At 48.1% G+C, this 26,991-nt stretch overlaps 1 protein-coding gene across 1 annotated transcript in view; it reads left to right on the forward strand.

Moving 5' to 3' along the window:
• Window positions 1-608: 608 nt before the first annotated feature.
• LOC137310138 (NUAK family SNF1-like kinase 1) overlaps window positions 609-26,991 on the forward strand; it is a gene marked incomplete at its 5' end in the record, with an annotated part of 111,034 nt that continues 84,651 nt past the window's right edge. The window contains one exon of the mRNA XM_067978111.1: window positions 609-1,064. Within this exon, the coding sequence (XP_067834212.1) occupies window positions 609-1,064 (456 nt within the window). The remainder of the gene's footprint in view (window positions 1,065-26,991) is intronic.

The raw sequence follows: 26,991 nt of genomic DNA on the forward strand, positions 1-26,991 counted from the left end.
TCCCCCCTCCCCCTCCCCCCCCCCCTCCCCCCCCCCCTCCCTCCCCCTTCTTACCCCCCCCCCCATCCCCCTTACCCCCCCCCCCCCATCCCCCTTACCCCCCCCCCCCCCATCCCCCTTACCCCCCCCCCCCCCCCCATCCCCCTTACCCCCCCCCCCCCCATCCCCCTTACCCCCCCCCCCCCCCCCCATCCCCCTTACCCCCCCCCCCCATCCCCCTTACCCCCCCCCCCCCCATCCCCCTTACCCCCCCCCCCCCCATCCCCTTACCCATCCCCCTTACCCCCCCCCCCCCATCCCCCTTACCCCCCCCCCCCCCCCATCCCCCTTACCCCCCCCCCCCCCCATCCCCCTTACCCATCCCCCTTACCCCCCCCCCCCCCATCCCCCTTACCCCCCCCCCCCCCATCCCCCTTACCCCCCCCCCCCCCCCCATCCCCCTTACCCCCCCCCCCCCCCCCCATCCCCCTTACCCCATCCCGGGGGGTGTGAGGCGGGGAGCCGCCGCCAGAGGTTCCCTCCCCCGGACCCGAGCCTCCTCCCCGCCCCTTCCAGTGACTCCGCCCGCCCGCCCGGCTCGGCGGTGGATGGCAGCTTACGGCCGGTGATCCCCGGCCCGGTACCGACCCCCGGGCTCCGGGGACCCCTCGCCATGGAGACTCCGCTCACCCCCCGCCCGGCTCCAGCCGCCGGTCCCAGTCCCAGTCCCGGTCCGGTCCCCGGAGCCGCAGCCGCCGGTCCCGGTCCCAGTCCCAGTCCCGGTCCGGTCCCCGGAGCCGCAGCCGCCGGTCCCAGTCCCAGTCCCGGTCCGGTCCCCGGAGCCGCAGCCGCCGGTCCCAGTCCCAGTCCCGGTCCGGTCCCCGCAGCCGCCGGTCCCAGTCCCAGTCCCGGTCCGGTCCCCGGAGCCGCAGCCGCCGGTCCCAGTCCCAGTCCCAGTCCCAGTCCCGGTCCGGCGACATCAGCACCAACACAACCTGAAACACCGCTACGAGCTGAGGGAGACTCTGGGCAGAGGCACCTACGGCCGGGTGAAGGCGGCGACCGAGCGCTTCACCGGCAGAGCGGTAAGGACCGGGACTGGGATCGAGCTGGGAAACTGTCCAGGGAATGGGAAAATCCCAGGGGTTGTGCTGGGAAACCGACCCGAGGAATGGGAAGATCCCGGGGATTGAGCTGGGAAACTGTCCAGGGGAATGGGAAGATCCCGGGGATTGAGCTGGGAAACCGACCCGGGGAAAGGGAAGATCCCGGGGATTGAGCTGGGAAACCGACCCGGGGAAAGGGAAGATCCCGGGGATCGAGCTGGGAAACTGATCCAGGGAATGGGAAGATCCCGGGGATTGAGCTGGGAAACTGACCCGGAGAATGGGAAGATCCTGGGGATTGAGCTGGGAAACTGTTCCGGGGAATGGGAAGATCCCGGGGATTGAGCTGGGAAACTGACCCGGAGAATGGGAAGATCCTGGGGATTGAGCTGGGAAACTGTCCTGGGGAGTGGGAAGATCCTGGGGATTGAGCTGGGAAACTGTTCCGGGGAATGGGAAGATCCCAGGGATTGAGCTGGGAAGATCCCGGGGGTTGTGCTGGGAAACTGACCCGGGGAATGGGAAGATCCCGGGGATTGAGCTGGGAAACCGACCCGGGGAAAGGGAAGATCCCGGGGATTGAGCGGGGAAACTGATCCAGGGAATGGGAAGATCCTGGGGATTGAGCTGGGAAACTGTTCCGGGGAATGGGAAGATCCCAGGGATTGAGCAGGGAAACTGATCCAGGGAATGGGAAGATCCTGGGGATTGAGCTGGGAAACTGTTCCGGGGAATGGGAAGATCCCAGGGATTGAGCTGGGAAACTGTTCCGGGGAATGGGAAGATCCCAGGGATTGAGCTGGGAAACTGACCCGGGGAATGGGAAGATCCCAGGGATTGAGCTGGGAAACTGACCCCGGGAATGGGAAGATCCCAGGGATTGAGCTGGGAAAGTGACCAGGGGAATGGGAAGATCCCAGGGATTGAGCTGGGAAACTGACCCCGGGAATGGGAAGATCCCAGGGATTGAGCTGGGAAAGTGACCAGGGGAATGGGAAGATCCCGTGGATTGAGCTGGGAAACTGACCCGGGGAGTGGGAAGATCCCCCCCCCCCCCCCCCCCCGGGGATTGAGCTGGGAATCTGACCCGGGGAATGGGAAGATCCCGGGGATTGGGTGAGAGGTATTTTTGGGAAAATAGAAACCTCATGTCCAGGCAACACCCAGAGTTCAGGCGGGTGATTTATTTCTCATCACCTGAAACTTATTGGGCCGGATTTTGCTGTGATCGGTGAATGAGCAGTGCCGGCCCTCAGTCAGACTTGTCCTTGCCCAGAGACTTTCCATGGGTTTTTGCAGACAAGTTGCTGTAAATTAGAGATCAAACAGTGCGGAGCGCCCCCTCTCCCGGGCATCTAGGAGCTGTATGAACGGGGCAAGGAACTGTGTATCTCATTAACTAATCAGATTGAAGAATCGTTAATGAGCAGCGCAGACTGAACCAGGAAGTGTAAGTTCGAATAGTGAATTCAATGTCAGATCAGGTACAGTAAATGAAATAAAGAGATTGGATTAAGAGCCAGAGATAAAAAGTAAGAACATTTTTTAAAATTTTAATTATTTTTTTAAATGTCCAACAATAATTAAAAGCTGAAGGGATGAGACTCCACACTTGTAAAAGTTAATTTTCAGTGCTAGAGAGGTTGTTTGGCAGTAATTAAGATTTACCACACCGCTACAAGGGTGCTTACACTGGAATGGACAAGCCCTAACCTTTACTGGCGAGTTTAGTCCGTATCAATGACGCAGGAACTTCACACCGTTCAATACATTTGAACGGTGAGTCAGACGGCGAGATGCCATTTTGGCGCAGCTTTTGGAGGAGCAGGGCATCTCGGGCAGCAACTTCCCGATTTCCGTGTTTAACTCACGTGTGCGGGCACCGGAAGTTACTGTCCGATTAGCACATGAATAACGGTGAGCACGGTTAGCCTCACCGTTAGTTTACAGCAAAATCCCTCCCATCATCTTTCAGCATTAACATTATTTGTAGGGGCAAGAATCCAGACTCTGTATTTGCACTGTTTTGGCACCATTCTTGCATTACTTTTGCTTCCATGACAGTCTGGTGTTTGGGAGGATACCTGATGGTCCAGGTCTGGGTTTGGTCCAGGTCCAGGTCTGGGTTTGGTCCAGGTCCAGGTCTGGTCTAGGTCCAGGTCTGGGTTTGGTCCAGGTCCAGGTCTGGTCCAGGTCCAGGTCTGGGTTTGGTCCTGATCCAGGTCTGGGTTTGGTCCTGACCCAGGTCTGGGTTTGGTCCTGACCCAGGTCTGTGTTTGGTGCTGGTCCAGGTCTGGGCTAGGTCCAGGTTTGGTTCTGATCTAGGTCTGGGTTAGGTCTAGGTTCTGGTTTGGTTCTGGTCCAGGTCTGAGTTAGGTTCTGGTTCTGGTCCAGGTCTGAGTTAGGTTCTGGTTCTGATCCAGGCCTGGGTTAGGTGCAGGTCCAGGTCCAAGTTCGGGTCTCTGCCTCTCACCAATGGTCCATATATGGCTGGGCTAGCATCGCAACATTAACCAGACAGAGAGTGAAAGTAATGGGATTGCGCAGGGTTAACCCAGTCTGTGAGGGGGAGAGAGGGTGGAGTAACCTTGTGAGAGCTAGGCCCGGTGTGTGCTGTACCTCACCCCACCTCAGCTGGGCACTAGGAACAGCCAAGCTGGGATCCCAGGTCCAGCTGAGTCCTCAGTGCCTGTTACAGTGGGCTCCAAGCTACGTTCCCCACACAGATGGGTTTCAGGTCCCGCGTTCAGGCTCTTCAATCCGAGAATCCTGGTAAAGGGAGCTGGAACCAGGCTTCAACTCCTGGGTTAAAATGGGAATGAACCATGGGGGCAGGGGGACTATCTCCCCCCAGGCACTGGACTAGGGCATTAAATCCACCCAGCAGCAGGGGTGATGATAGTCTGTTAGTCCCGTAGGTCTGATGGGCCAGATCACCACCCCCGATCGTCACCAGCCGCCCTGTGCCTGCTGTGGATCACCCTCTGCTGGTTTGACAGAGACTTCAGTTGGGCTGAATGTCTGAACAAGTAATTCCCAACAGGTGCTCCAGCCAGGAATCAACACCCCTGGTGCTTCACACTGTTTGACTAAACCAGGTACCTCGTGTGGGATAGAACCGCCCGATGTGTGCCCACCCAATTCTCCAAGGTGATTTATTGTGTGGCACTCGGCTCACAGTCTAACTCAAAATTGAGGTTATAAAAATGTCTGTTCAGTGGTTTATATCAGTATGGGGTGTGTGTGGAATGTCAGTGCTGTTGGATGATCCTGTCCATGTCGGGTTAGTAGGAGGAGGAGCCTGCAGGAGGTGTAGGATTCAAAGATCGTGAATGGCACCACCCGTGAGTGCTCGGGTTGGGAGGGAGCTAACTCATGAAGGATTCTACCTTGATCAGTGAGTGAATCCTTGCTGACTTACTCATGGCTTCCCCTTGTCAGTGCGTAAAGTTGGGATACAGTTTTGAACTCGAGATGGTCAAATTTGTTGCTTTATTTTGTTGTGAAAATAATAATAACACCAATTAACTTGGCTGAGAATTGTCAAAATACAGTAAAGAAAGAAAGACTTAAATTTATATAGCGCCTTTCACAACCTCAGGACGTCCCAAAACACTTTACAGCCAACTAAGTACTTTTGAAGTGTAATCACTGTTGTAATGTTATAAATTGGATCGGCTATTGGAGATTCGAAGTGTGAGGATTGTTGGACCATTAAACTTTCTCAAAATGGCAGTCTGCGATTTTTCAAATTTCATAAATCAAAAGGAAATGGGTGAGGATGTGGAGTGGGATTAGCTTTACGCTGCTTGGGAGATCGAGTGGCTCATTCCCCTTTCGAATCCTGGGAGCTGACCTTGAGCAGTGCTGATGTGGAAAGCTCTATCTCTCTGCTTGCCTAAGTGAGTTTGGGCACTGAATGCAGGTTCATAGCACAGGAACAACCCATAATTAAACACAAATTGACAATCTCACTCAAAGAGCTGTAGGGATGGCTAGTGTGGGACATGGACATGGAAATGCCAGCCTGGTGCAGAAAGGAGGTGCCACTCTGAGGCCGGCAGTTGATGCAAGTTGTTGAGTAGAATAGGGAGCTTCATTCGGGGTCTATCATTAGAAACCAAGGTGATGTAGGTACCTCACCCATACTGCAGGGACATCGGAAAGATCCAAAACAGTAAAAGAGGAAACTGGGTAGGGAGGAATCTGTGAGTGGAGGTGATAGTCTTGCAGGAAACATGAAGGCAATGTCCTGCTTGAGTTTTGAAGCCTGAAGATTGTGGGAGGAAGGGAAGACCGAGGGGAGGTAAGGAGTTCCCGAAGAAGAATGAGTTATCGTCGTTTTTTTTATTTGTTGGTTTCTAAAACTCTCCCAATCCCCAGGCTTATTATTCTTCTTGGCAACATCATAGGCCTCTTCTTTCTTTTTTTTATTCGTTCATGGGATGTGGGCGTCGCTGGCGAGGCCGGCATTTATTGCCCATCCCTAATTGCCCTTGAGAAGGTGGTGGTGAGCCGCCTTCTTGAACCGCTGCAGTCCGTGTGGTGAAGGTTCTCCCACAGTGCTGTTAGGAAGGGAGTTCCAGGATTTTGACCCAGCGACGATGAAGGAACGGCGATATATTTCCAAGTCGGGATGGTGTGTGACTTGGAGGGGAACGTGCAGGTGGTGTTGTTCCCATGTGCCTGCTGCCCTTGTCCTTCCAGGCGGTAGAGGTCGCGGGTTTGGGAGGTGCTGTCGAAGAAGCCTTGGCGAGTTGCTGCAGTGCATCCTGTGGATGGTACACACTGCAGCCACTGTGCGCCGGTGGTGAAGGGAGTGAATGTTTAGGGTGGTGGATGGGGTGCCAATCAAGCGGGCTGCTTTGTCCTGGATGGTGTCAAACTTCTTGAGTGTTGTTGGAGCTGCACTCATCCAGGCAAGTGGAGAGTATTCCATCACACTCCTGACTTGTGCCTTGTAGATAGTGGAAAGGCTTTGGGGAGTCAGGAGGTGAGTCGCTCGCTGCAGAATACCCAGCCTCTGACCTGCTTTTGTAGCCACAGTATTTATATGGCTGGTCCAGTTAAGTTTCTGGTCAATGGTGACCCCCAGGATGTTGATGGTGGGGGATTCGGTGATGGTAATGCCGTTGAATGTCAAGGGGAGGTGGTTGGACTGTCTCTTGTCGGAGATGGTCATTGCCTGGCACTTGTTTGGCGCGAATGTCGTAAACTGTGATGTATCTTGATTTCAATACAGTGAGGATGTAGGAAGAAGGAAGAGTGTGCTGAAGTTGAGAGGAACAAGAGGATTCAGAGGAGCGCTGACCATGGTACTGCTGCTAAAATAGAGAAAGCAAGAAATGTGTTTGTGAGTGATAGAGAGGGAGAGAGAGAGAGATTGCAAGTTAGAGAGGAGAGAGGGACTGCCTATTAGAGTCATAGAGTCATAGAGTCATAGAGTTATACAGCACGGATAGAGGCCCTTCGGCCCATCGTGTCCGCGCCGGCCATCAGCCCTGTCTACTCTAATCCCATATTCCAGCATTTGGTCCGTAGCCTTGTATGCTATGGCATTTCAAGTGCTCATCCAAATGCTTCTTGAATGTTGTGAGGGTTCCTGCCTCCACAACCCTTTCAGACAGTGAGTTCCAGACTCCAACCACCCTCTGGGTGAAAAAGTTCTTTCTCAAATCCCCTCTAAACCTCCTGCCTTTTACCTTGAATCTATGTCCCCTTGTTATAGAACCCTCAACGAAGGGAAAAAGCTCCTTAGTATCCATCCTATCTGTGCCCCTCATAATTTTGTACACCTCAATCATGTCCCCCCTCAGCCTCCTCTGCTCCAAGGAAAACAAACCCAATCTTCCCAGTCTCTCTTCATAGCTGAAGCGCTCCAGCCCTGGTAACATCCTGGTGAATCTCCTCTGCACCCTCTCCAAAGCGATCACATCCTTCCTGTAGTGTGGCGACCAGAACTGCACACAGTACTCCAGCTGTGGCCTAACCAGTGTTTTATACAGCTCCATCATAACCTCCTTGCTCTTATATTCTATGCCTCGGCTAATAAAGGCAAGTATCCCATATGCCTTCTTTACCACCTTATCTACCTGTTCCGCCGCCTTCAGGGATCTGTGAACTTGCACACCAAGATCCCTCTGACCCTCTGTCTTGCCTCGGGTCCTCCCATTCATTGTGTATTCCATTGCCTTGTTAGTCCCTCCAAAGTGCATCACCTCGCACTTTTCCGGGTTAAATTCCATTTGCCACTGTTCCGCCCATCTGACCAACCCATCTATATCGTCCTGCAGACTGAGGCTATCCTCCTCGCTATTTACCACCCTACCAATCTTTTTATCATCAGCGAACTTACTGATCATACCTTTTACATTCATATCCAAGTCATTAATGTAGACCACAAACAGCAAGGGACCCAGCACCGATCCCTGTGGTACCCCACTGGCCACAGGCTTCCAGTCACAAAAACAACCTTCGACCATCACCCTCTGCCTTCTGCCACTAAGCCAGTTTTGTATCCAAAGTGCCAAGGCACCCTGGATTCCATGGGCTCGTACCTTCTTGACCAGTCTCCTGTGCGGGACTTTATCGAAGGCCTTACTGAAATCCATGTATACCACATCCACTGCGTTACCCTCATCCACACGCCTAGTCACCCCCTCAAAAAATTCAATCAAATTCGTCAGACATGATCTTCCCTTGACAAAGCCATGTTGACTATCCCTGATTAATCCTTGCTTCTCCAAGTGGAGACTAATTTTGTCCTTCAGAATTTTTTCCAATAATTTTCCTACCACTGATGTTAGGCTCACTGGCCTGTAGTTCCCCGGTTTTTCCCTACTCCCCTTCTTGAATATTAGGCAAGAAGCATTTCTTTATACCCTAAAGAAGACAAGAACGAGGAGAGGCAATATAAACTGGAGGGCACAATTCTAAAAGGGGTACAGGAACAGGGAGATCTGGGGCTATATGTACACAAATTGTTGAAGGTGACAGGGCAGGTTGAGACAGTGGTTAAAAAAGCATAGAAACATAGAAAATAGGAGCAGGAGTAGGCCATTCGGCCCTTCGAACCTGCTCCGCCATTCAATATGATCATGGCTGATCCTCTATCTCAATACCATATTCCCACTCTCTCCCCATACCCCTTGATGCCTTTTGTGTCTAGAAATCTATCTAGCTCCTTCTTAAATATATTCAGTGACTTGGCCTCCACAGACTTCTGTGATAGAGAATTCCACAGGTTCACCACCTTCTGACTGAAGAAATTTCTCCTCATCTCAGTCCTAAATGTCCTACCCCGTATCCTGAGACTGTGACCCCTCGTTCTGGACCCCCCAGCCTGGGGAAACATCCTCCCTGCATCCAATCTGTCCAACCCTGTCAGAATTTTATATGTTTCAATGAGATCCCCTCTCATTCTTCTAAACTCAAGTGAATACAGGCCGAGTCGACCCAATCTCTCCTCATACGACAGTCCTGCCATCCCAGGAATCAGTCTGGTGAACCTTCGCTGCACTCCCTCTACGGCAAATATATTCTTTCTTAGGTAAGGAGACCAAAACTGCACACAATACTCCAGGTGTGGTCTCATCAAGGCCCTGTATATCTGCAGTAAGACATCCTTGTTCCTGTACTCAAATCCTCTTGCAATGATGGCCAATATACCATTTACCTTCCTAACTGCTTGCTGCAGCTGCATGTTTGCTTTCAGTGACTGGTGTACAAGGACACCCAGGTCCCTTTGTACATCAACATTTCCCAATCTATCACCATTTAAATAATACTCTGCCTTTCTGTTTTTCCTTCCAAAGTGGATAACTTCACATTTATCCACATTATACTGCATCTGCCATGTATCTGCCCACTCACTCAATTTGTCTAAATCGCCTTGAAGCCTCTTTGCATCCTCCTCACAACTCACAATCCCACCTAGTTGTCAGCAAACTTGGAAATATTACATTTGGTTCCCTCATCCAAATCATTGATATATATTGTGAATAGCTGGGGCCCAAGCACTGATCCCTGCGGTACCCCACTAGTCACTGCCTGCCACCCCGAAAAAGACCCATTTATTCCTACTCTCTGTTTCCTGTCTGTTAACCAATTTTCAATTCATGCCAGTATATTACCCCCAATCCCATGTGCTTTAATTTTGCACACTAACCTCTTATGTGGGACTTTATCAAAGGCCTTCTGAAAATCCAAATACATCACATCCACTGGTTTTCCCTTATCTATTCTACCAGTTACATCCTCAAAAAACTCCAGTAGGTTTGTCAAACACAATTTCCCTTTCATAAATCCATGTTGACTTTGTTGAATCCCGTTGATATTTTCTAAGTGTCCTGTTATCACATCTTTTATAATAGATTCTAGCATTTTCCCTACTACTGACGTTAGGCTAACCAGTCTGTAGTTCCCTGTTTTCTCTCTCCCTCCTCTTTTAAATAGTGGGGTTACATTTGCCACCCTCCAATCTGCAGGAACTGTTCCATAATCTGTAGAATTTTGGAAGATGACAACCAATGCATCCACTATTTCCATGGCTACCTCTTTTAGTACTCTGGGATGCAGATTATCAGGCCCTGGGGATTTATTGGCTTTCAGTCCCATTAATTTCTCCAGCACTATTTTTTTACTAATACTAATTTCCTTTAATTCCTCCTTCTCACTAGTCCCTTGGTTCCCTAGCATTTCTGGGACGTTATTTGTGTCCTCTTCCGTGAAGACAGAACCAAAGTATTTGTTTAATTGTTCTGCCATTTCCTTGTTCCCCATTATAAATTCTCCCGTTTCTGACTGTGAGGGACTTATATTTGTCTTCACTAATCTTTTTCTTTTTACATACTTGTAGAAGCTTTTACAATCCACTTTTATGTTCCTTGCAAGTTTCCTCTCATATTCTATTTTTCCCCTCTTAATCAATCTCTTGGTCCTTTTTTGCTGAATTCTAAACTGCTCCCAATCCTCAGGCTTGCTACTTTTTCTGGCAACTTTATATGATTCCTCTTTGGATCTAATACTATCCTTAATTTCTTTTGTTAGCCATAGTTGGGCCACTTTTCCTTTTGTGTTTTTACGCCAGAAAGGAATGTATAACTGTTGCAATTCATGCATTCGTTCCTTAAATGTTACCCATTGCCTATCCACCGGCATGCCTTTTAATGAAGCTTCCCAATCTATCATAGCCAACTCACTCCTCATACCTTCGTAGTTTTCTTTGTTTAGATTTAGGACCCTAGTTTCGGATTGGACTACTTCACTTTCCTTCTTAATGAAGAATTCTATCATGTTATGGTCACTCTTCCCTAAAGGACCCCGCACAACAAGATTATTAATTCACCCCTTCTCATTGCACAATACCCAATCTCGGATAGCCTGTTCCCTGGTTGGCTCCTCAATGTACTGGTCTAAAAAACCATCTTGTACACACTCCAGGAATTCATCCTCCACAGTATTATTGCTAATTTGGTTTGGCCAGTCAATATGTAGATTAAAGTCACCCATGATTACTGTAGTACCCTTGTTACATGCAACTCTAATTTCCTGTTTGATCCCATCCCCTACATTACCACTACTGTTTGGAGGCCTATAGACAACTCCCACCAGTGTTTTCTGCCCCTTGGTGCTTCTTAACTCCACCCAGACTGATTCTACATCTTGATTTTCTGAGCCAATATCCTTTCTCACTATTGCTCTGATTTCATCCTTTACTAACGATGCCACCCCATCTCCTTTTCCTTTTTGCCTGTCCTTCCTAAACATCGAATACCCTTGGATATTCAGCTCCCAGCCTTGGTCACCCTGCAGCCATGTCTCCGTAATTGCAATTATATCGTATCTGTTTATATCTATTTGCGCTGTTAATTCGTCTACCTTATGACGAATGCTTCGTGCATTCAGATACAGTCCTTTAGATTTGTCTTTTTAACATTTTTAGACATCTTAACATTTTTTTGTACTATGGCCCTATTTGTCTTATTACCATTTTTTCTTACCCAGACCCTATTTGTTAGTGCACTCTTTTGTTTGTACTCTCTGTCCGGGCTCATACGGGGTCCTGGGCTTTATAAACAGAGGCATAGAGTACAAAAATATATAAGTCATGATGAACCTTTATAAAACACTGGTTTGACTGCAATTGGAGTATTGTGTCCAGTTCTGGGCACCGCACTTTAGGAAAAATGTGAAGGCCTTAGAGAGGGTGCAGAAGAGATTTACTGGAATGATTCCAGGGATGAGGGACTTTAGTTACATGGAGAGACTGGAGAAGCTGGGGTTGTTCTCCTTGGAGCAGAGAAGGTTAAGAGGAGATTTGCTGGAGATATTTAAAATCATGAAGGGTCTAGACAGAATAGATAGAGAGAAACTCTTCCAATTGGCGGAAGGTTCAAGAACCAGAGGACGTAGAATTATGGTGATTGGCAAAAGAACCAAAGGTGACGTGCGGAAAAACTTTTTTACACAGCGAGTGGTTAGGATCTGGAATGCACTGCCCGAGGGGGTGGTGGAGGCAGATTCAATCATGGCCTTCAAAAGGAAACTGGATAAGTACTTGAAAGGAAAAAAATGTCAGGGCTACGGGGATAGGGCGGGGGAGTGGGACTAGCTGGATTGCTCTTGCAAAGATCTGGTACGGACTCGATGGGCTGAATGGCCTCCTTCCGTGCTGTAACCTTTCTATGTTTCTATAATTCTAAACAGAAATGTGATAAGGACCAGATAACCTGCTTTCGGTGTTGGTTGAGGGATAAATATTGTCTCGGACACCGGGGAGAACTGCCCTGCTTTTCTAAATAGTGCCATGGGATCTTTTAAATCCACCTGAGGGGGCAGATGAGACCTCGGTTTAACAGCTCATCCGAAAGATAGCACTGGCGACATTGCAGCACTCCCTCAGTACTGCACTGAAGTGTCATTCTGGATTATGTGCTCATGTCACTGGAGTGGGATTTGAACACACGACCATCTGACTCAGGCTAGAGTGCTACCACTGAGTCACGGCTGACAACAAGGATTGGATGGTGAGTCGACGAGGTCATTGATCTGAAGAGATAACAGAGCAGAGGACAATTCAGAGTGATGGAGAACCCCTGAGTTAATGGAATATATCGTCAAAGGATCAGACATCAGTGACAACACATAAAACAATTTGAGAGAAAACTAGATAGCCATGACGTAGCTTTGTTGGGCGGCCATTTGCTGGTACCTTGTTTAGAAATGCTTGGCCCAAGACCCTGTTAGAGGCTTTGGAATTATCCAAATCAAAGACAGATGATTCAGCAAAGTGTCGATGAACAAAATTTCAGAGGTGCAAGACACAGGCAACAAGGTCCCGAGTGGAACAGTCAGCAAAAACCATCCCGACAATCATGGATTAGGCCAGAACTTTCAAGGTAGTGATAACTTGAGTTAACAGCAGCTTCTATCATTTTACGAAGTGCCAATGTAAGGGTAATGGGATGAAACTGGAAAACAGGGGGGGTAAGTTAGATAGATTTCATTCAGAAAATAACATTTTGGGATACAGTATATGAGTAATTTGAGACATGACTCGCGGTGGTGGGGGTCTCGAACTCACTGCCTGAAAGGGTGGTAGAGGCAGAAACCCTCATCACATTTTAAAAGTACTTGGATGTGCACTTGAAGTGCCATAACCTACAGGGCTACGGACCAAGTGCTGGAAAGTTGGATTAGGCTGGGTGGCTCTTTTTTGGCTGGCACAGACACGATGGGCCAAATGGCCTCCTTCTGTGCCATAAATCTTTATGATTCTATGATTCTATGGTGAGTGTAACAGGCTCGGGAGGAACAGGTGACTTTGGACCTCTGGTTCCCAAAGCTCTCCATCACTGGGGGTTTTCCTCACCTCATGTCTGGGTCTGTTGGAGACTCACTGATAGAGATTGATCGCTCTGATTCATCAAAAACTCCATTATCATTGGATCATGTGATTACCAGGATGGCAGAAGGTGAACTAGATGGACCTTGGTCTTTTTTCGTCCAGCAATTCCAATGTTCTTGTGTTCAGAGGCACATAGCTTGATTATATGAGGGATAACCCCAGGATATAGTCCTCCATTACCTGATCTGAGAGTATTCAGTACTGACCAGGGATACCAGAAATGGAAATATGCAGTTTCCAGCATTAGCATCTTAAGGAGCACAGAACTTCCCGAATGAAGGTGGGAGCAATCTTTAAAATCAGGAAACAATCTTCAACATTTAAAGACACCGTCAGCTATAATTGCATTGCTATAACTTTTGCCAAAAAGACTTGATCCATCTCTAACTAGCCCCTTTAACTAGATCCTTCTCCATCACCTACCCCAGTATCCTCTGATTACAGACACTCCCTCTCCCATCTCGCCCAGAATCTGTTGATTTTTTAATTGTTTTAGACATATTGAAGCAATCAGTTTGAATGTTTTGTGGTTGACAAACTGCTATTGGAGGTGATAATTGTACAGCAACCAAAGAAGTACAGTAAGCAAATAACTTACAGGGCAGCTCATGTCTACTCTGGTTAGTTGTGTGTGCAAACACATCAAGAAGTATAGAAACAAAGAGTTTCTTTCCATCCCGTTCTTGTCATGTTCACACTCGTGCATACAGATATAAATAAATATAACGGTTAGACTTACTTGCTTTCTCCTTCATTTTAGTTATTACATAAAAACAGGCCACTCGGCCCAACCAATGTCTGTTGCTGCTTATCCTCTATGTGAGTGGTATCCTAACCCCATGTATCTGTCCCATTCCCATATCCCTTTATTCACAGTTCCTTCACTCACCTGTCTAATCTATTCCTAAATGTTGACATGGTCTCTGCTTCAATCACTAACTCGTGTCGTACTTTCCACATCCTCAGAACTCTGGCTATAAAATAGTCTCTCCTGCTCCCTCTCCTAAAACTCTTACAGTTAATCTTCTTTGCCTGCTGGTTCTAGACCCTTCAACCACACTGGAAACAGAATTTTAAACACCTCTATCTGATCACCCCTTAATCTCCTTTGTTCTAACAAAGCAACCCCAATTTTCTTATTTGTATTTCCTCATATCTGGCAGCATCCTGGTGAATCTGTGCTTCAACATCCTTCCTGTTGTGTGGGCCCAGAGCTGCACATAGTGCACCAACTGTGGTCTTTACTAAGGTTTTATATAGATTCACCTTTATGTCTCCACTTTTATATTCAATACCTCTTGCGATATCTTTCAGTATCTGTCTGTGTGCCGAAAACCCAATAGAATCCAGGAATCCAGAATATATCACAAATAGAACCCCCAGTTGCGACCTCCTCCACAAGACTTTAATAATCTCTTTGTGAAGGAGTGGCCCACTGAGATGTAGCGATCGTTCTCAGTTCTGTCTGTACTGCAGCATCTTACAGTTTAAGGATGCTACTTTTCTTTGGTGCTGTGTGAGATTATAAATCCTGTACAACTGAGGAGGTAATTGAGTAATGTGGTCATACTGATCACAAGCATCACGAGCAACGCGCACCATTACCCTGTCATTCTTGTAAACTCTGTCGGCCACATGATACATAAATGAACATTTTAACTTGCTAATGTTAATTACATAGAATCTGCAACACAGAAACAGGCCGTTCAGCCCAACAGATCCATGCTGATGTTTATGCTCCATCCCTCTTCATCTCACCCTATCAGCATATCCTTCTATTCCTTTCTCCCTCATGTGTTTATCGAGCTTCCCCTTAAATGTATCTATACTATTCACCTCAACTATTCCTTGTGGCAGTGAGTTCCACATTCTCACCACTCTCTGGGTATTGGATTATTAGTGACTATCTTATATTTATAGCCGATAGTTTCCCCCACAAGTGGAAACATCTTCTCCTCATCTACTCTATCAAACCCTTTCATAATCTTAAAGACCTCTATCTGGTCACCCCTCAGCCTTCTCTTTTCTAAGAAAAGAGCCCCAGCCTGTTCAATCTTTCCTGAAAGGTATATCCTCTCAGTTCTGGTATCATCCTAGTAAATCTTTTTTGCACCTTCTCCAATGCCTCTATATCCTTTTTATAATGTGGAGACCAGAACTGTTCACAGTCCTCCAAGTGTGGTCTAACCAAGGTTCTATACAAGTTTAACATAACTTCTCTGCTTTTCAATTCTAACCCTCTAGAAATGAACCCAGTGCTTGATTTGCTTTTTTTTTTATGGCCTCATTAACCTGTGCTGCTACTTTTAGTGATTTGTGTATCTGTACCCTCAGATCCCTTTGCTCCTCTCCCCCATTTAGACTCTTATTTTCCAAGGAGTATGGGGCCTCCTTATTCTTCCCACCAAAATGCACCACCTCACACTTTATCCCCAGTTCAAGCGATCTCTGAGTCACAATCTAATGCTCCAGCAGAGTTTGAGCCACAGCAGTTATCTTGTTATTGGACGGCCAGTTCAGCATCTGTATTGACTCGGGCCATAAAAATATACACAGCCCCGACAGGATCACATTTGGTCACATCTCTGTATAGATGTTGCATTGGCAATAAGGCCCAGTCTAAGAAATGGCCCTTATATCACAAACACATTCCACCAATCCACACTGTTAATTATATTCTTACTATCACTGCATCAAGGAAGAAGCATTTCAAATATCCCAGATATGGAACAGTGAAGTGGAGGGACTGATTTTGTAGTTGTCCTTCCAAATACGGAGTTGAGTCTGGTGGTTGTGGTGAGCTAGGGTCTGGAGCCCCTTGTTGGTTTGTGCACTGCAGTTGTTTTAAAGAAAGAACTTGCATTTATTTAGCACCTTTCACAACCTCAGGATGCCTCAAAGCGCTTTACAGCCGATGAAGTACTTTTGAAGTGTAGTCACTGTTGTAATGTAGGAAACGCAGCAGCCAATTTGTGCACAGCAAGATCCCACAAACAGCATTGTGATAATGACCAGATAATCTGTTCAAGTGATTATGGTTGAGGGATAAATAATGTCCAGGACATCGGGGAGAACTCCTCTGCACTTCTTCGAATAGTGTCTGTTGGATCTTTTATGTCACCTGAAAGACGGCACCTCCGGCAGTGCAGCACTCCCTCAGCACTGCACTGAAGTGTCAGCCTGTAGTGGGACTTGAACCAACAACTTTCTGACTCAGAGGCGAGAGTGGCTACCCATAGAGCCACGGTTGGCACCTAATGATGGCAGAAAAAAAGTTCTGGCTGAAAAATAAGGAAATAAGATAATTAGCTGGTCATCTGTGTTGTGATTGTTGAACCTGTGTATCAAATGTTATTTATATTTTCCTCATTGGTTAGATATCTTTTATCTTTGAGGGAGATATTTGAATAGTTTCTACTGATTCATCAATTATATTAAAAACATCCTTTCTCCCCAATTTCAATCTTTTCCCCAATCACACGCCACCCCCAAAATATTCCCTCCAATCACACGCCACCCCCAAAATATTCCCTCCAATCACACTCCACCCCCAAAATATTCCCTCCAATCACACTCCACCTCCAAAATATTCCCTCCAATCACACTCCACCCCCAAAATATTCCCTCCAATCACACTCCACCTCCAAAATATTCCCTCCAATCACACTCCACCCCCAAAATATTCCCTCCAATCACACTCCACCCCCAAAATATTCTCCCCAATCACACTCCACCCCAAAATATTCTCCAAGATACAGTTGCCATGATATTCCTGCTCAGATTTGGAGGAAATCGCAGAACTCACATGCAGCCCAGAAGGAGGTCATTTGGCCCATCGTGCCTGTGCTGGCTCTTCCACCACCCTTTCGGGCAGTGCATTCCAGATCATAACAACTCGCTGCGTAAAAAAATTCTCCTCATCTCACCTCTGGTTCTTTTGACAATTACCGTAAACCTGTGTCCTCTGATTACTGAACACCCTGCCACTGGAAACAGGTTCTCCTTATTTACTATATCAAAATACCTCATAATTTGAACAACTCTATGAAATCTCCCCGTAACCTGCTCTGCTGAAAGGAGAACAATCCCAACTTCTCCAGTCTCGCCACATAACTGAATTCCCTCATCCCTATTGTTATTCTAATAAATCTCCTCTGTACTCTCTCCAAATGTTTTGATTAAAATGCTGTGAGATGGTGCAGGAGACAGCAGAGAGATTACCTGTACGAAGCTTAACGAGATGCCTGGACCTTGCCAAGCCCCGCACGACTCTGCACCAATAGCTGTCTTTGCCGATGCCCTGCATTATGGTGGGCTATAGCTCCCCACGAGGCTCTACCAGCTGTCCAATTATCTGTCCTTTATAAAGCAGCAGTGTGCGAGGCTTTGGTGCTGGGCTTTAATTTGCTGGGAATTTTTATTCATTGTAGAAGTATCTGGGACATGCAATTGGTAATTGTAGTTTCCCTAATACACACTTACTCTTCATTCATTCGCAGCTCTGAGAGAGGGTTCTGATCAGTTATTGATCAATCCGATTGAAAGAGGGTTTGGATCAGTTATTGGTTGATCCGTCTCACACTATACCAATTGAAGCAGAGGTTAGCTACATGATTGGGTCTGTCGATCCTCTGCACATGTGTGGAGATTATAGAACCATAGTGATTTCCAGCACAGCAAGAGGTCATTTGGCCCAATATGTCTGTGCTGCTCTTTGCTAGAGCAATAAAAAAACTCTAATCCCACTGTCCCACTCTCTCCCCATAGCCCTGTATCAATCCCAAACTAATCCCACTGTCCCACTCTCTCCCCATAGCCCTGTATCAATCCCATACTAAGCCCACTGTCCCATTCTCTCCTGATAGCCCTGTATCAATCCCAAACTAATCCCACTGCCCCACTCTCTCCCCATAGCCCTGTATCAATCCCAAACTAATCCCACTGCCCCACTCTCTCCCCATAGCCCTGTATCAATCCCAAACTAATTCCACTGCCCCACTCTCTCCCCGTAGCCCTGTATCAATCCCAAACTAATCCCACTGCCCCACTCTCTCCCCATAGCCCTGTATCAATCCCAAACTAATCCCACTGTCTTGCGCTCTCAAGTCTCTCCTCATAACTATAGTTTCCCACCCTAGCATCATCCTGGTGTATCTATGCTGCACTCTCTTCATGGCTGTAATGCCCTTTCTATAATGGGACGCCCACACCGTGCCCTAACTGTGGCTTAACTATATCCTTTTACAAATTTAACAACCCTGCACTGACCTTTGCACTGGCTGTGAAAGCCAGATTTGGACCCAGGCAGTGTGAACAAGCTGCGGCTGTGAATGGACACTAGCTACTGATGTGAGATCTGTGAGACTAGAAAGCAGTGTCGAGCATTGATGGTACACTCTGTGTTGCAGCCATTGCGCTGTCCAGTGATGGATTACTTAGAAGTGACTAGTGATGTCCCTCAAGGATCTGTGCTGGGACCTCAACTATTCACTTTATTAATGACTTAGATAACACAATAGAGAGCCATATATCTAAGTTTACTGATGACACATAGATTGGTGGCATAGTAAGTAGTGTAGATGGGAGCATAAAATTACAGAGACGTTGATAGATTAAGTGAGTGGGCAAAACTGTGGCAGATGGATTTCAACGCAGGTAAGTGTGAGGTCATCCATTTTGGACCAAAAAATGATAGATCCGAGTATTTTTTAAAGCCCTGGTTAGAGCACATCTGGAGTACTGTGTACAGTCCTGGGCACCGCACCTTAGAAAGGACATATTGGCCTTGGAGGGAGTGCAGCGCAGATTCACCAGAATGTTACCAGGGTTTCAAGGGTTAGATTATGGGGAGAGATTACTTAAACTAGGCTTGTATTCCCTGGAATATAGAAGATTAAGGGGTGATTTGATTGAGGTTTTTAGGGTTTTGAAAGGAATTGATAGGGTAGATAGAGAAAAACTCTCTCCGCTGGTGGGGGACATAACCTTAAAATCAGAGCCAGGCCATTCAGGAGAGAAGGTCGGAAACACTTCTTCACACAAAGGGTGGTAGAAGTGTGGAACTCTCCCACAAAAAGCAGTAGATGCTCGCTCAATTAATAATTTTAAGTCTGAGATCGATAGATTTTTGCTAGCCAAGGGTATTAAGGGATATGGAGCCAAGGCGGGTGGATGGAGCTAGGATACAGATCAGCCGTGATCTGATTGAATGGCGGAACAGGCTCGAAGGGCTGAATGGCCTCCTCCTGTTCCTATCATGGCACTAAAACTGAAGTTGATTTTTCCACAGCCCCTTTCTGGAAGTGATTCCTTTTGTTCAAATGCTTGCTCAGTTTTCTGAAATGAAATTGGAAGAAGACCATGTAGTAGCAGTGACCTTTCTGGCAATTAACAAGATGCACGTTGTTGGTCATTAGCTGTGTGCTGGAATTTGAAGTATGCCAAAAATTATCACAAAATTCTGAACAGTTATACTTTAATGCTAATGAGGTGAGTGAAATTGAGCTGGATTGTGCCCTGTGCAATCTTTGGTTTCTGACATTCCACAAACAATGTCGAATCAACCACAGAACATTCTTGAAACCCATTCATTACAAGCACACACTAAGATTTGTGCTGCATTCATCAAATCATGAACAGACTGTTTCAAGTTAGCATCATGGTGGATAACAATATTAGTCTTCAAAGAGGAGCAGAAGCTCAGCACAGTCTGTGCTGATAGTATTTTCAGAGACCTTGGGGGTAATTTTAACCCTCAAGAGCGGGTGTGTTGGGGGCGGGTGGGAGGTTAAAGCAGCAGCATTTTGGAGTGGGACCGCATCCCGGCTCCAACACGCCCACTTCCGGGTTTAACCCAGGCGCGTTAGGATGCGCGCACAACAGACACCCGGAAGTCCCGTCCTCACTTAAAGCCGGCGGGCACTTTACTTTTTGTGAATTCTGCAACAGAAACTGATTGAACTACTCTTGAATGTGTCTCCCGTGGCTTCTGAAAGGCACCATTGAAATGGAGGCAAGTTGCAGCCGAAGCTCATTTGACCCTTTAAACCAGTGATTGACACATCTCAATAAAAGATAAGGTATTACAGCTGGGCACTCAGTTCTCTCAGACAAACATTTGGCTGGGAATTTATTGCGTTTAGACTGAGATTTCTTTGTTGCTGAGAATTCTTGTGTTCAGACAAATTTATCTACATTTTGGATACCTTCAAACTGACAAGATCAGGATGGGGAGCGCAATGGATCTATTCCACAGTACATCTGAGGAGGAGGAAAATGAAGACAGCGAACCCATTGCCAGAGCAGCCACGCACATTGCTGCCCGTGATGCCAGGGATGCCCCCATCTCTAACAGGTTCTCATAATGAGATGTGCAATATGAAGGCTTTGAAATACTCAGGCCGCCTGGAACAACCACCACCACCAACACCGCCCCCCCCCCACCAAACCCCTTTGCAAAAAACAGTCCATGCTTATACCCATTGCAAAACCATGCTTATACCCATTGCACACGTGCCCAATGGATGGCATCATGACTTGGCATTCATGATGAAGCACATGAAAGGGCGACTTCACAAAAGGGACTCAATAATGGCCAAGGCACAGCAGTGGTGGCGATAATGATTAAAATTAATTCGCCATAACAAAAATAATATAAATTAACAACATGACATCTTGTCAAACATCCTTGTACATACCCTCGGTGAATTAAAATTGACAAAGCGGCAGAAGGGTCGGTAACCAGAGGACACAGATTTAAGGTGATCGGCAAAAGAGCCAGAGGAGACATGAGGAAACATTTTTTTAACGCAGCGAGTTGTTATGATCTGGAATGCGCTGCCTGAAAGGGTGGTGGAAGCAGATTCAATAGTAACTTTCATAAGGGAATGGGTAAACACTTGCAGGGCTGTGGGGAAAGGGCAGGGTAATGGGACTAATTGGATAGCACTTTCAAAGAGCCAGCACAGGCACGATGGGCCAAATGGCCACCTGTACTGTACCTTCTATGACGCTGGTGGCCCTTTAACACGGAGACGATGAGGGCGGCCCTTTAACACGGAGACGGTGAGAGCGGCCCTTTAACACGGAGACGGTGAGGGCGGCCCTTTAACACGGAGACGGTGAGGGCGGCCCTTTAACACGGAGTCGGTGAGGGCGGCCCTTTAACACGGAGACGGTGAGGGCGGCCCTTTAACACGGAGACGGTGAGGGCGGCCCTTTAACACGGAGACGGTGAGGGCGGCCCTTTAACACGGAGACGGTGAGGGCGGCCCTTTAACACGGAGTCGGTGAGGGCGGCCCTTTAACACGGAGACGGTGAGAGCGGCCCTTTAACACGGAGACGGTGAGGGCGTCCCTTTAACACGGAGACGGTGAGAGCGGCCCTTTAACACGGAGACGGTGAGGGCGGCCCTTTAACACGGAGACGGTGAGGGTGGCCTTTAACATGGGGTCGGTGAGGGTGGCCCTTTAACACGGAGACGATGAGGATGGCCCTTTAACACGGAGTCGGTGAGGGCGGCCCTTTAACACGGAGACGGTGAGGGCGGCCCTTTAACACGGAGACGGTGAGGGCGGTCCTTTAACACGGAGACGGTGAGGGCGGCCCTTTAACACGGAGACGGTGAGGGCGGCCCTTTAACACGGAGACGGTGAGGGCGGCCCTTTAACACGGAGACGATGAGGATGGCCCTTTAACACGGAGTCGGTGAGGGCGGTCCTTTAACACGGAGACGGTGAGGGCGGCCCTTTAACACGGAGACGATGAGGATGGCCCTTTAACACGGAGTCGGTGAGGGCGGCCCTTTAACACGGAGACGGTGAGGGTGGCCTTTAACACGGAGACGGTGAGGGCGGCCCTTTAACACGGAGACGGTGAGGGCGGCCCTTTAACACGGAGACGGTGAGGGCGGTCCTTTAACACGGAGACGGTGAGGGCGGCCCTTTAACACGGAGACGGTGAGGGCGGTCCTTTAACACGGAGACGGTGAGGGCGGCCCTTTAACACGGAGACGGTGAGGGCGGCCCTTTAACACGGAGACGGTGAGGGCGGCCCTTTAACACGGAGACGGTGAGGGCGTCCCTTTAACACGGAGACGGTGAGGGCGGCCCTTTAACACGGAGACGATGAGGGCGGCCCTTTAACACGGAGTCGGTGAGGGCGGCCCTTTAACACGGAGACGGTGAGGGCGGCCCTTTAACACGGAGACGGTGAGGGCGTCCCTTTAACACGGAGACGGTGAGGGCGTCCCTTTAACACGGAGACGGTGAGGGCGGCCCTTTAACACGGAGACGGTGAGGGCGTCCCTTTAACACGGAGACGGTGAGGGCGTCCCTTTAACACGGAGACGGTGAGGGCGGTCCTTTAACACGGAGACGGTGAGGGCGGTCCTTTAACACGGAGACGGTGAGGGCGGCCCTTTAACACGGAGACGGTGAGGGCGGCCCTTTAACACGGAGACGGTGAGGGCGTCCCTTTAACACGGAGACGGTGAGGGCGTCCCTTTAACACGGAGACGGTGAGGGCGTCCCTTTAACACGGAGACGGTGAGGGCGGCCCTTTAACACGGAGACGGTGAGGGCGTCCCTTTAACACGGAGACGGTGAGGGCGGCCCTTTAACACGGAGACGGTGAGGGCGGCCCTTTAACACGGAGACGGTGAGGGCGGCCCTTTAACACGGAGACGGTGAGGGCGGCCCTTTAACACGGAGACGGTGAGGGCGGCCCTTTAACACGGAGACGGTGAGGGCGGCCCTTTAACACGGAGACGGTGAGGGCGGCCCTTTAACACGGAGACGGTGAGGGCGGCCCTTTAACACGGAGACGGTGAGGGCGGCCCTTTAACACAGAGACGGTGAGGGCGGCTCTTTAAGAAGAAGAAAGTGAGGGTGGCCCTTTAACAAGGAGATGTTGGCGAGCGTGGGCTTTTAGCGAGGTGAAGATATTTTTGAAGAAGACCTCCTCTGAAGCATCCACTTAAATGGCTGCTCCCCTGCTGGAATGTTGCCGCCTAATTTGTATATTATTTGGGGCCTGGATGAACCAGTGTGTACGATGTGTGTGCCCACTCCCAGTGTGCTGATCACTGGATGAACCAGTGTGTACGATGTGTGTGCCCACTCCCAGTGTGCTGATCACTGGATGAACCAGTGTATACGATGTGTGTGCCCACTCCCAGTGTGCTGATCACTGGATGAACCAGTGTATATAATGTGTGTGTGCCCTTTGCCAGTGTGCTGATCACTGGATGTGCCAGTGCATATAGTGTGTGTGCCCTCTGCCAGTGTGTTGATCACTGGATGTGCCAGTGTATACAGTGTGTGTGCCCACTCCCAATGTGCTGATCACTGGATGTGCCAGTTTATACAGTGTGCCCACTCCCAGTGTTGTGATCACTGGATGTGCCAGTGTATACAGTGCATGTGCCCATTCCCAGTGTGCTGGTCAGTGGATGTGCCAGTGTATACAGTCCGTGTGCCCACTCCCAGGGTGCTGATCACTGGATGTGTCAGTCTATACAGTGTGCCCACTCCCAGGGCGCTGATCATTGGATGTGCCAGTGTATACAGTGTGCCCACTCCCAGGGTGCTGATCACTGGATGTGTCAGTCTATACAGTGTGCCCACTCCCAGGGCGCTGATCACTGGATGTGCCAGTGTATACAGTGTGCACACTCCCAAGGCGCTGATCACTGGATGTGCCAGTGTATACAGTGTGCCCACTCCCAGGGTGCTGATCACTGGATGTGCCAGTGTATACAGTGTGTAGTTGGCCTCTGCTTTCCGTGCCTGATGATACTGAGCTGCTGTAACCGTAGAGATGTGGCTGCTTCCACTCACATTATTGACCATGGCTACAGGGTCTAGAACTAGGGGGCATAGTCTCAGGATAAGGGGTCAGCAGTTCAAGACTGAGATGAGGAGGAATTTCTTCACGCAGAGGGTTGTGAATCTTTGGAATTCTCCATCCAGAGGGCTGTGGATGTTGAGTCAATGAGTATATTCAAGGCTGAGATCGATAGATTTTTGGACTCTAGGGGAATCAGGGATATGGGGATCGGGCAGGAAAGTGGAGTTGAGGTCGAAGATCAGCCATGATCTGATTGAATGGCGGAGCCGGCTCGAGGGGCCGTATGGCCTACTCCTGCTCCCATTTCTAATGTTCTTATGTTTTTAAAATATCCCATCATCTCCTTGAATTGTAGCTGCTCAGACTGGCCAAGGAGAAGTCTGCCCCATGGATGAACCCCCACATACTCCCTTACCCTGGGAAGGGGGCAGAATGAAAGTAGATGGTCTCTAAAGCTGTTACATAGACTGTTGCAGTGGAAGGAAGGGTTTCTTAAAACACAGCCTACGCATTAGAAGCATTTTTGTTCAGTTAGTTGAACGTTTCCTTATTAGAAGTTATGGCCTAAAGTGGATAATAAGCAATATAATTGTATCCACCTCCCGTGAAGTTGTAATCAGGAGAGAGACTGGTGAACTCAGCCACTGGGCACACAGTTAGTAAAGCAACAGTGTGATTTATAACGGATTTCAACAGAGTGCTGGCACTTCTTGACAGAAGAACAATGTTTACTATCCGCACTCCAACACGTTACAGGGTGTCACTGATATGACTCATTGTGCTGCCATTGTTCATCTCTCTGATAGCTGTTTCAAACAAATGAACATTACTTCTCATCAAAGGCATTACAAAGGATCCCAATGACTCAGCGAGATGCTGAGACGTACAGAACAGCAAGATCCCAGTCAAACCCTCAGACTATTCTGAGATAAATTGATTTCAACCAGGCAGCAAATGGGGGAGGGGCAACGATTGCCCTCCTCTCCCTGGGCTTAGAGAAGGGGATAATCGGCCAGGGTTCCTGTTCCTGATTGATCAAGCAACCCCTGCTGGAAATGGAAGTGTAAGGATGCTGCATGAGCCCTATATAATTGCAACAAAACTTCCTTACTCTTATACTCCAAACCCCTTGCAATAAAGGCTAACATACCATTTGCCTTTCTAAATGCGTGCTGTATTTGCATATCAACCTTCTGTGATTCGTGTACAAGAACACCCAAATCCCTATGAATACCAACAATTCTTATTCTCTCACCTTTTAAAAATATTCTGTTCTTCTCTTCTTCCTACCATTTCCCTGTGATATACTGCAAGAAATTTGCAGATGAAGGGAGGGGCTGCCAAATCTAGAGCCTCTAGATGACAAGGAGCATACAGGGTAAGATAAGGCAAAAAAGGGAAGCTTATGTCAGATACCAAGGGCTTAATACTGCAGAAAGCCTAGAGGAGTATAGAAAGTGCAGGGGTGAAATTAAAAAGGAAATTAGAAAAGCAAAAGCAAAGCATGAAAAAATACTGGCAAGTAAAATTAAGGAAAACCCAAAAATGTTTTATAAATACATAAAGGGCAAGAGGATAACTAAGGAAAGAGTAGGGCCAATTAGAGACCAAAAAAGTAACCTACACGTGGAGGCGGAAGATGTGGGTATGGTTCTTAATGAATACTTTGCTTCTGTCTTCACAAAGAGGGACACGATGCAGAGATTGTAGTTAAAGAGGAGCAGTGTGAAATATTGGATGGGATAAACAGTGAGAGAGGAAGTATTAAGGGTTTTGGCATCTTTGAAAGTAGATAAATCACCAGGCCCGGATGAAATGTATCCCAGGCTGTTAAGAGAAGCAAGGGAGGAAATAGCGGAGGCTCTGACCATCATTTTCCAATCCTCCCTGGATACAGGTGTGGTGCCGGAGGATTGGAGGACTGCTAACGTTGTACCGTTGTTTAAAAAGGGAGAAAGAGATCGACCAAGTAATTATAGGCCAGTCAGCCTAACCTCAGTGGTGGGCAAATTATTGGAAATGATTCTGAGGGACAGCATAAATCGTCATTTAGAAAGGCACGGGTTAATCAAGGACAGTCAGCATGGATTTGTTAAGGGAAGGTTATGTCTGACTAACTTGATTGAATTGTTTGAGCAGGTAACAATGAGGATCGATGAGGGTGATGCATTTGATGTAGTGTAGATGGATTTTAGCAAGGCTTTTGACAAGGTCCCACATGGCAGACTGGTCAAAAAAGTAAAAGCCCATGGGATCCAAGGGAAAGTGGCAAGTTGGATCCAAAATTGACTCAGTGGCACGAAGCAATGGGTAATGGTTGACGGGTGTTTTTGCAACTGAAGGCTGTTTCCAGTGGGGTTCTGCAGGGCTCAGTACTGGGTCCCTTGCTTTTTGCGGTATATATTAATGATTTGGACTTGAATGCGGCGGGGGCTTGATCAAGAAGTTTGCAGATGATACAAAAATGGGCCGTGTGGTTGATAGTGAGGAGGAAAGCTGTAGACTGCAGGAAGATATCAATGGACTGGTCAGGTGGGCAGAAAAGTGGCAAATGGAATTCAATCCAGAGAAGTGTGAGGTAATGCATTTGGGGAGGGCAAACAAGGCAAAGGAATACACAATAAATGGGAGGATACTGAGAGGTGTAGAGGAAGTGAGGGACCTTGGAGTGCATGTCCACAGATCCCGGAAGGTAACAGGACAGGTAGATAAGGCGGTTAAAAAGGCATATGGGACACTTTCCTTTCTTAGCCGAGGCATAGAATATAAGAGCAGGGAGGTTATGCTAGAACTGTATAAAACACTAGTTAGGCCACAGCTAGAGTACTAAGCACAGTTCTGGTCACCACATTACAGGAAGGATGTAATTGCACGAGGGAGGGTACAGAGGAGATTTACAAGGATGTTGTCAGGGCTGGAGAATTTTAGCTATGAGGAAAGATTGGATAGGCTGGGGTTGTTTTCTTTGGAACAAAGGAGGCTGAGGGGAGATTTAATTGAGATGTATAAAATTATGAGGGGCCTAGATAGAGTGGATAGGAAGGACCTATTTCCCTTAGCAGAGGGGTCAGTGACCAGGGGGCATAGATTTAAAGTGATTGGTAGAAGGATTAGAGGGGAGCTGAGGAGAATTTTTTTCACCCAGAGGG

The sequence above is a fragment of the Heptranchias perlo genome, unplaced genomic scaffold (assembly GCF_035084215.1).
Source record: "Heptranchias perlo isolate sHepPer1 unplaced genomic scaffold, sHepPer1.hap1 HAP1_SCAFFOLD_224, whole genome shotgun sequence".
Lineage (NCBI taxonomy): Eukaryota > Metazoa > Chordata > Chondrichthyes > Hexanchiformes > Hexanchidae > Heptranchias > Heptranchias perlo.